General features: G+C 42.3%; 2 protein-coding genes across 3 annotated transcripts; one reads left to right on the forward strand and one right to left on the reverse strand.

Moving 5' to 3' along the window:
• Window positions 1-1,395: 1,395 nt before the first annotated feature.
• Window positions 1,396-4,323, reverse strand: lyar (Ly1 antibody reactive homolog (mouse)). Its single transcript, XM_084464701.1, has 8 exons — window positions 3,921-4,323; window positions 3,683-3,797; window positions 3,388-3,495; window positions 3,207-3,290; window positions 2,677-2,995; window positions 2,086-2,142; window positions 1,748-1,833; window positions 1,396-1,623 (listed from the first exon to the last, which is right to left on the reverse strand). Exons 1-8 carry the CDS (start codon window positions 4,040-4,042, stop codon window positions 1,486-1,488), a joined length of 1,029 nt encoding a protein of 342 aa, XP_084320827.1. The 5' UTR covers window positions 4,043-4,323; the 3' UTR covers window positions 1,396-1,485.
• Window positions 4,324-4,876: 553 nt separating this feature from the next.
• zbtb49 (zinc finger and BTB domain containing 49) lies at window positions 4,877-9,881 on the forward strand. Of its 2 annotated transcripts, XM_084463744.1 has the most exons (8): window positions 4,877-4,905; window positions 5,000-5,161; window positions 5,249-6,381; window positions 6,613-6,659; window positions 6,767-6,840; window positions 6,942-7,024; window positions 7,270-7,431; window positions 8,835-9,881. In XM_084463744.1, the coding sequence occupies exons 1-8, from the start codon at window positions 4,892-4,894 to the stop codon at window positions 9,554-9,556; spliced, it is 2,397 nt and encodes a 798-aa protein (XP_084319870.1). In that variant the 5' UTR covers window positions 4,877-4,891; the 3' UTR covers window positions 9,557-9,881. The 2 variants fall into 2 exon arrangements, with proteins under 2 accessions (XP_084319870.1, XP_084319869.1); XM_084463743.1 differs by having other exon boundaries at window positions 4,877-5,161.
• The last annotated feature ends 291 nt before the right edge of the window (window positions 9,882-10,172 follow it).

The raw sequence follows: 10,172 nt of genomic DNA on the forward strand, positions 1-10,172 counted from the left end.
ATTTCTAACAATAGGCGGAAGGATGCCACTGAAATATGATCAAACGTGTTCATAAAGTGCAACAGTACACCTGTAGATTAAACTGGAAAGGCGAGTAATTATACTCTATTCTCATTACTCAGAATGCATCTTTAATGTTAATGCATATAAGACATAGGGCTCGATAGATAAGGCCTCTGCTTTTTTACTATTGCTGTCAATATTAACATTTAGCAGGAAGATACTTTTAGATGTAATTCAAATTATTTTTACAACTTATATTTCAAATAAATTATTAATGCTTTTTTGTTCTGGTCCGTAGTTAGCATAGTTAACCTTGTTGCAATTTATTTTGAGTTATTAAACAAAACCCCTTCAAACCCTAGCCTTAGTGAATAAACACAACCGCATGCATTGCATGTATTATAAACAATGTTGTATTGTCTGCAAGTTTCAACTGAGCAAGTCTTTTTTTTTTTAATAGTCGAGTCCCAAAAAAGAAAAAAACTAGACATCTACTGTGGGCCAGCAAACCCCGTTTTAATACTAGCAAACTTGAGTAACAGTTTCACTAATACCCAAGTATGCAATATACTATTACAAGTAAGCAGAGTGATGAATGAGTATCAGTGTTAAACTTGCAAGGATTAGCAGAGCTTCATAAAGCTGGGCAGGTAGGAGTGTGTGTGTGTGTGTGTGATCGTGAGTGTGTGAGAGAGACACACATACAGGGTAGAGAGGCTGCTCATTCTAGTAGTGGGAAATCAGACAGCATTATAACCTCACCTGAGGCTGACACCAGGCATCCACCTTCTATGGAGCTTCTGTGTGCCTGGCCAAGTGAACCCCGTTCGGGGTGCCGAGGAATGTGCATTAGCTCTGTTCCGTGTGAGAGTCAAATTCACCTCAGGTGCACCTATTCCCCTTTCCTTTCCCCCATCCAACATCCAATCCCACAGATAAGGTGCCTTTTCCCAGCCTTACCTTGGGCCTCGGAATGCGCAATAGAGCATCTAAAACATCTCTCTCTCTCTCTCTCGCTCTGCCTCTCTCTCTCTCTCGCTCTGCCTCTCTCCCTCTATAGAGAATGCTCTATATATATATAAACATGGATGGCATCCATTTATGACACACAAGTTAAATAAATTTATGACACACAAGTTAAATAAATGAGGCCGAATTATATCAAATTACCATCTGTAAGAAAAACATAGATCACCAATTGACGACAAATAAGTAATAAGAAATGAGGCCATACAATATAAATTAAAGGTATTTTAAAATCCTCTCATTTCAAAACATGTACTGGTGGATAATTACCAATTGTCAATATGTATTAAAATGTTTTTAAATATTTGTCCTATATAACAAGAACCACACGCAACAATTTCGTACTAAAAGTATTTAATCTCTGAGACGCTTAACAAAGGCATCAAGATCATAGAGATCAGGAGAAACAGGGATGTAAAAATGGATTGTTTTGGAATTGCATAAGTGATGTGGATATTAATTTACAAGTTTAACTTTGTCTTTCAAAACCTTGAACTTTGGATTTCCTTTGATCTTCTTGTTGAAAAGGGCCATCAACTGCTCCTCTGATTTGAAATTTTTCTCACCACTGAAAGTGTAGTATGCTGCCAAAACCTGTATAAACAAAGCATCAGATTGAGCCTACTAACAAATGTATATTTTCCATGCTATGTTACGAGGTTGTTGGGTTTTAGGTCGTTGACAGACTGTATGGCGTCTGTGAAATAACATTTCTCACCTTCTTTTTGAGTTTTTTCACCGAAAGCTCTTGGTCAGGTGACTGTCTGATGACAGCCTTAATTGTGCCCTTCCAGTTGAATTTGCCTGGAGTCCGAGAACATGCATTAAACTCAACCATCAATACAAGGTTCTAAGGTCACCAGGCATCCAGCTACCACCCATTTGAATATCACATTAAACGTTATCACATTAAACATAAAAAGTAATAGATGAATAAATATATAAATAAAATTACATGAATTGAAATCCTCAACACTGACACATACTGACTCTTTCCTCACATACATATACCAAATCATAAAAAGGGATATAAAATACTGTCATGAAATCTGTTACCTTTGGAAGCTTCTCGCTCTTCAACCTCATCTGCCATTTGGCTTTCATCTTGGTCATCTAGGAAAAATCCAAACATGAGAAAATTATATTAAAGCTAGGGTAGGCAACTTGGAGGAACCAGCCAAAAAAAGATAAGCTAGGGTCAGAAAACATCCAACCGAAAAAACTCCCCGCCTCACTCCAAAGCAACTCCTGCAAAAACACATGACTAGCTTGCCAACTGTAGCAATAGGTCTGCCAAGCCTTGTCATTGAGCCTTGAGACTCTGGTCATGCGCAATTAGTGCATAGGCAGAGTGCGTGTAGAAAACTCGGTAAGTAGGTAGACAGACAGGCCACCCAATCCTTAAAAGATTTAATAACAAGAAAGATTACTCCAAGTAAAACATGTTATTGAACTGTAACTCCCCTGCAGCCAAGTCAAACATGTTATTAAACTGTATCTCATCTGCAGCAAGTCTTAATGCTCCTGAGCTACATAAAATGAAACATTTTTATAGATGTGCAATGTTTGAGTCTCCATTCAGATTAGATAGATGCAAAAAATTCCAAAGAGACAATTTTTCCAAAATGGTCATGTGCATGGTCTTACCTTCAGAGCAGTCCTTGCTTTTCTTCCTTCTCTTTGTAGACGTCTCATCTCCATCACTCTGTCCATTATTTTCTCCATTTTCTTCTACTTCTGAGGCGTGTTTTCTTTTCTTCACCTTTTCTCCATGTTCGACGACGGGGGCATTTTCAACACCCTTCTTGGTCTTCCCGTTCTTTTGCTGCCTGGCCTCCTTACGCTCCCTCTTGTTCAGCTTCTTCTTCTCCTCTTTAGGAGCCAGCTCCTCTAATGATCCATTCTGAAGCTTCACCTCAGCAGGAGTATCATCAGGTGTGGTATTCAGCTTGGAGGCTTCTGCTCCCTTTCAAATAAATGGACACAGATAGGTGATGGATGGATGTGAACACATACTTAGTATTCGTCACAGGAAAAAATATGCAGAGCTGCCAATGTTATGCAATTCAATCAACAATGTCTGTTCAATATAAAAATAACGCTTTACCATTGATACAGATTGTTTAGAGTAGACTAAAAGCCAGTAGCATGTTTGTTGAATGGATGCAATGCCTTACATTGGTTGTAGCTGCAGAAAAGATTTCCCAGACTTCGTCCTGTAGATTTGGATTGGTAATTCTCAAACTGTTTTTCATCCAGTTCTGATGAGCAGCCATATGGGAATAGGAACACAAACTGAGTTACCTCCTACAAGATTTCAGCATACAATATCAATACAAATATATACTTTTCACCAACCTGAAACTTGGCTTTCTTTCTTGGGACGTTATCATATGAACTGACTTGACTGAGGATTTCCTTCATCTTTGGACTTACTCCTGGTTTGTTCATGGCATCATGAATCCTCTTTTGAGGAGATAAAAAAATACCAAATTAAAATGCACTATTTATTATTATTTGCATGCTTTTTAATTCAGCTTTGATGATCAGAACGAATTATTCTTGTCCAACAGCATGGCCATAGTTTTTTTTTAATGTATGATACATATAAAATGTGGGTGTCGTTAAGACATCCATCTGCGTTGTCGTTTACCTGGATCCACTGCTGCTGTTTAACTTCGCCTTTGTTAGACTTCGCCTCAAAGCCCTTCCCTCCATACTTCTGGTCTTCAGTGATGCATTTTACGTGATTTCTGTAGTCATTGCCCCTGTTGTCAACCAATTGTAACAAACACAATGTCAGCAAACGATCATAGTGCACGGCGACGTTAATATCCACCCAGTGACGCTAGTGACATCAAAATAGTGTATTTAATTTATATTTAACTTACCAAAAGTCTTTCCCACAGTCTAGACAAGAGAGAACTTCGCATCCTCTACACATATTCACGTGTTTCTCAACTTGGACTTTCTTCAGCGATTCGCCACACGCATTGCAGGTGAAAAATACCATGTTGATAACTATCTCCCCTTAATACAATGAACTCAATAAAGAAAATGTACCTTAGGGAATGTATAACAGCAGATAAAATCACATCGACCACGTCTCAACAAAGAAAGCTTAAGTTAGCAAGCCGACGCTGACATGATGCTAACCATTAGCAGTAACACAACCAACTGCTGAATACAAATATATTAAATCGGAATAAAGCCCCTGTTCGTCAGACATTTGTTCTCTGCAGTTAGGGAGACGTGTAGTGAGAATACTCCAGTTGGAAAAAACTTTCCATAACACACGTGATCACAGTGAGGCCGGAGCGGTTGCTACACATTATTGCTCAGTAAGACAACACAGCCTGATAAAACGTTCCGAGGTGGATGGTTCCTGCTTGTGAAAAATACGCATTTAATAGTGTAGCTCTGGCAATTACTTCGATACGTGTTTTTAAATAATATAGAAGTCGTTTTAATTTTTTAGCCGATTATATTACGTGTAAATAATATTAGAGATACAAACAGTTATGTAAATAGTGCGAATTACATGATGGACCCGGAAGTGAGGTACGTAAAAAAGTGACCACTCAAGCAAAGAAAAGGTGAGTAGCTGACAACACATTGGTTTATGTATTTATTTTGCAAGTATGAGGCTTTGCAGTAGCTTCATTCAATGGGGATGAGGTATAGTTCCGCTAACCTATCCAAATAAATATTGTGGTTTCAAATCACTTGAAACCGTGCACAATTTCAATTCCTAGAAGCTTTGGAGGCATTTTCGAATTTCTTCATGATTGGTCTCTGAGCAAACCGAAACGGGTTTCCGACCGGATCTTATATTGTGTTTCTGTCTACGCCGTCTACGCCGATGTATTCAACAAAGTATTTATCGTTATCCTTTTAATGTTTCTTATTATATTTTAAATGTTGTTGGCATTCATCCATTAGTTGTTTTGATGGCTCCGTCGTTCAACAGTTCAGCGACCATGGATACGCTGTCCAGTCACAGTTCTCACCTTCTTCAGCAACTACAAGAGCAGAGGATCCAGGGTCTGCTCTGTGACTGCATGCTTGTGGTCAAAGGTGTCTGCTTCAAAGCTCACAAAAATGTCTTGGCTGCCTTCAGTTCTTATTTCAGGTGCCTTTGCATTATTTATATTATACATTGATAGCATGTTTTAAACCTAAATGATAATGATCATGATAATGAACTTAATATTTCTAGGTCCTTGTTCCAAAACTCTCCCAGTCAGAAGAATGATGTGTTTCACTTGGTTATTCAAGATGTCAGTGGCATCGGACAAGTTCTGGACTATATGTACACCTCCCACCTGGACATCAACCAGGATAATGTCCAGGCTCTTCTGGACATTGCCCAGTGTTTGCAGGTCCCAAATCTCCTGAGCATGTGCAATGCTTTCCTCAAGCCATGTCCTCCACCAGCAGATACCACGTCATTCTCTCTCCTAAACTCTGAACATGACTGTCTCTTGGGAGGGGGGCTTCCCCATCACGTCGACCTCCACTGCCCTACATCTGAAGCTCAAAGATCAGGCTGCAACAACAACTCAGACCCTAAAGGGCTGCACCTTCCAGCGCGCCATAGCAGCTCAAACTGTGATAGCACACAGGCTCCTGTGGAAAAGCAGTTGGTCCATGGCTACAAACTTCGCAACTTCTATAGCAAGCAGTACTTTAAAGAAAGCGCAGCACAGAACAACCAAGAATCAAATCAAGGCCCCAGCCCTTTGCTGGACATGGGCGAACAGCAACAGCAGAGTCAACTTGTGATCAGCCAAGGCACCCAGAGTCTCACCCCTGTGTGCTCCGCTAGCACGGCCCATCAAAGCCCTTCATGCGGGGCCACGATGGTGGAAAAGAATAGCACAGACACATCGTCACCATCCACGGCACCGTCGGCTGCAGCCCCCAGTTCAGTCCCTGAATCGGAAGACTCTTCGCTCAACAAGTTGGTGCGCCCCAAGAAGACCCTGTACCTGAAGAAGTACAACTACCTGCGGTCTCAGAAGGCCTTGGAAGAGATGTATGCTGAGTCGCTCAGCGAGCCAGTGCTGTGCTTTCCCAGTAGAGAGATCCACCAGGAGGAGCCTCCCACTCAGAGCCAAGAGCCGGAAGTTCCTTCCACAGATGGCCCATCACGGGACACAGAGGAGCTTCAGGAGGCCGTGCCCGAGACCCAGCTACCCAGTCCCCGCCCTGTGGACCACGAGGAAGACGACCCAAAGAAGTCCTCGGATCTCCTGAAGCAGACGGGACACAAGCAGTACTGCTGCACCGTATGTGGAAAGATCTTCAAACACCCGAGCAACCTGGAGCTTCACAAACGCTCTCATACCGGTATTTATACGGCATACACAATACATTGATTTTCACATAGTATTTTTAAATCAATGTATTGTTTTTTATACTGCAATTATTTTTTACACTATGTTGAAATCAATGTATTGTGTATGTGTACTACACGCACAATACAATGAGGTCTACATAATGTTACCATAGATGGAAAATGGAAAAACACAAATGGCAGAAGTGTTAAAGAGTTATTTACTACACATTTTTCCTCTCCAGGTGAAAAGCCCTTTCAGTGTAACATTTGCAGCAAAAACTTTTCACAGGTAACCCGACACTGCATTCTTCACTGTGTTGTTAAGTATTTGTTTACATTCCATGTGGAACTCTTCCAAAACACAGACTATTGCTCTCCTTTCCCCTTTAAATCCAGGCTGGAAACCTACAGACACACTTGCGCCGGCACTCTGGAGAAAAGCCGTACATTTGTGAGCTATGCGGGAAGAGGTAGGCTAACTGACATGTGGGCTGATAAGAGGTTGCATTGGTGCATTGTTAAGGATCGTCAATGATGCATAATAATTAAACCTCTGACTCCTGCAACACAGCTTTGCGGCAGCAGGAGATGTCCAGCGACATATTGTGGTCCACACCGGCCAGAAGCCACACCTGTGCGATATATGTGGGAGAGGTAGGTCACGTCTTTTTTTTAAGCATTTTAATTCAAACACAAATCTTCTTCTTAGACACATAGCTCAAAACTATAACACTCAATACTTTATACAAGTTTTTTTTACCAATAGTAATTTTACTTGCCACAAAATATTTGAGATCGCTGCTGTATTTACAAAACCAAACCAAATCGAAATCGACAAAGGCAACACAAGCCTGACTGTAGTTTTACCTCGGTGAGATTTTCTTTGCTTTCTTAACCAGGTTTCAGCAACTTCAGCAATCTCAAAGACCACAAAAAGACCCACACCACAGACAAGACGTTCACCTGTGACCAGTGTGGAAAGTCTTTCAACATGCAGAGGAAGCTGCTGAAGCACAAGGTGCGCCACGCTGGGGACAAAACGCACCACTGTGACACCTGCGGTAAGGAGCTTCCTGTCTTCACGTTTGGAAAGGTCATAGAGTCTGTGCGAGATAAAAAAAGACACAAGATGTCTGCGAGGAGGATGCCTGTGGTTCTGGGAACGAAGGTCAGCAGAACCGCCATCTAAACCCAGCTTTGCCGGATAGAAACACTACTGTCTGTAGATAAGGTAACACCATAGTGATTTAGCCTATGGCCCACTGATGAATTCCCTTGCATTTGCAGTATTATGAATGTAGGAAACAAGATTTGAACAAATTATATATTCAAAAAAGATATATACCTAATACTAAATACAATAACCTGAGTTTTGGTGTCTTAAGAGGAATCGCTATGCAGAGCCGGACTAAAGTTCTCCACAGCTTACTATTCGTTAATTCATATACTAATATAATTAATGTATTTAATTATAGGTTAATGTCATTGTTGCCGTTATTATGGTACCGCTGGTTGGGGGGGTCCTCAAGAGGTTGGCCCTCCCGTGCATGCACTGTTGAACACTGGTAGTTACTGGTAGCACTCTCGCACATTCAGTCCTCTCACGGATGAGTGACAACGGAGAAATACCTACGTCAATACTCCCACTTCACTTATGTTCTACACTACCTCTGGGATTTTTGTCTGTTGTAAGTGGTGTACAAATGGATCCATCTACTAGCGTTTGCTGGATGTTTACAAATAATGTTTCAATGTACTATTCCCAATGTTCCTTAAAATGTTAAAGTGTAATTCTGGCGAAAGTTGAACCCAGGGTCTTTTTTTTGGCATGTACACACATCAGATAAGCCCTCCAGAGCCTTTTTTTGTTGATAATCGAGTATAAGAGTTTAACCGGCGCAATGTTTGACTTCCATGTTATTGGCTTCCATGTTAGGCTAGGGGCACCATGGAACGCTTCCAAATTGGCATTTTCTAACCACTAATATAGCTCAAAATAGCACCAAACCTCTGCAGTAGCATGAAGCACATAGTCTGTGCTTTACCTGTAGGTCCATGTTTCCAGGAAGTCCACACAAGTCGATTATCGGCTACAGTAACCAATATAATAGAGGCGCCAACAAATTTAACTTAACAATCTCCCCTCTTGATACTTGCTGTTTTAAATTTGTTTGCGTCTCTATTATATTTGTGATGCTTTGTTTTATGTGTAGGGACCCTAATCATGCTACTGCAGAGGTTTGGTGCTTTTTTGAGCTATATGAGTGGTTAAAAATGCCGATTTGGAAGCGTTCCACGCTGCCCCTAGCAAATAACATGGAAACCAAACATTGCGCTGGTTAAACTCTTATACTTGATTATCAACGAAAAAAGGTTCTGGAGGGCTTATTTGATGTGTGTACAAAAGACCCTGGGTTAAATTTTCGCCGGAATTACACTTAAACGAGGGTACATGTCTGTGTAGGGAAGTCTTTCATCGGCTCGGGGGACCTGCGGCGCCACATGCGGTCCCACACTGGGGAGAGACCCTATGTTTGCGATGCGTGCGGCAAGAGTTTCACCCGCTCTGCCCTGGTGAGAAGACACAGCCGCATGCACTGCAAGGGGGCCCAAGAGACCAGCCCCGAATCCGAAACCCCGGAGCGGCCCTGTACCTCCGGCGGATCCGGCAGTGTGCTGTCCAAACCCCCAGCGTCTCCGTCTTCCGCGGGTCGGCCATTCTCCAGCCTGATGCCCCACGCGGGGGGAGGCAAGTCCTCGTCTCCGCATCAATCCAGAGACGTAGGGACTCCATCTCCCAGCGGGCACCTCCACTCCGCTTCCACCTCCACTTGCCTCCCTGAGCTGCGCTCGCTCGTCCCGCACCACCTCCTCGCCTCCAGCCACACGGAGAAGTGTCCACCGCCGCCCCCCGGCGCAGACCACCTTAAGCTGGCCAAACATGCCTTGCCCCAGGAGGCCCTCTATGGCCCCTATGTGGAAGGCGGCGTGGTGGCGATGGAGGAGGGTGGCGGTATAGTAGGGAGGGCGTACCTCCATCCAATAGGCAGTCACAGTCCGCTCACAGCGTCCACTAAGGCCGCTAGCGGCTCCTACAGGGCAGGGGAGGGTCAGTTAATCTCCAGTGTCACCTTATGGGGCCTGGCTATGAAGACACTGCAGAATGACAATGACATGGAGCCGTGAGGGACTGGAGCATGTAAAAGTCACAGAACACAATGAATACACAGAATACACCGTACAGGACATCTGCTCATCCCCACACAACACAATGTATACACTCGAGACACGCATGAGGGCTGTTGTAAGACCGTGATTGAACATGTGGCACTGTTCGGTGACGAAACAAAATTGATCTATTCTAAAAAATGTAATTCTAAATTAACATAAAAAGTGATTCCCTACATTTATCAACTACCACTATTTATTTATTTACCACTGTTTGATTTAAGCACCACATCAATTTCATATATTGCTCAGGTATTTTGTATACAAAATTCACTATGCTCGGTTATCAATAAAATTATCTAAAATAGATTTCAGGGTGTTATTTGAAATGGACTATTAACTAAATGTACAAGGCGGTACTGTTGGTGGCCTCTACACTTTATGTTCTTTAACCCTAGCGGAAAATCTTATTTAAGCACATTTATTCATGCTGTCAGTTATCCTACAGGGCGGGCTACATTGTAGAATTTGAAAATGTTAAGGCATGTCTAATAGAGTATTGTGAGATGTGCATTAATACTGTGGTGGAAGCTCCCAGTTCACATGAGTGCTTATGTTATATTTCCAGTTCAAT

Source organism: Micromesistius poutassou (assembly GCF_964030765.1).
Source record: "Micromesistius poutassou genome assembly, chromosome: 2".
NCBI classification, from domain to species: domain Eukaryota; kingdom Metazoa; phylum Chordata; class Actinopteri; order Gadiformes; family Gadidae; genus Micromesistius; species Micromesistius poutassou.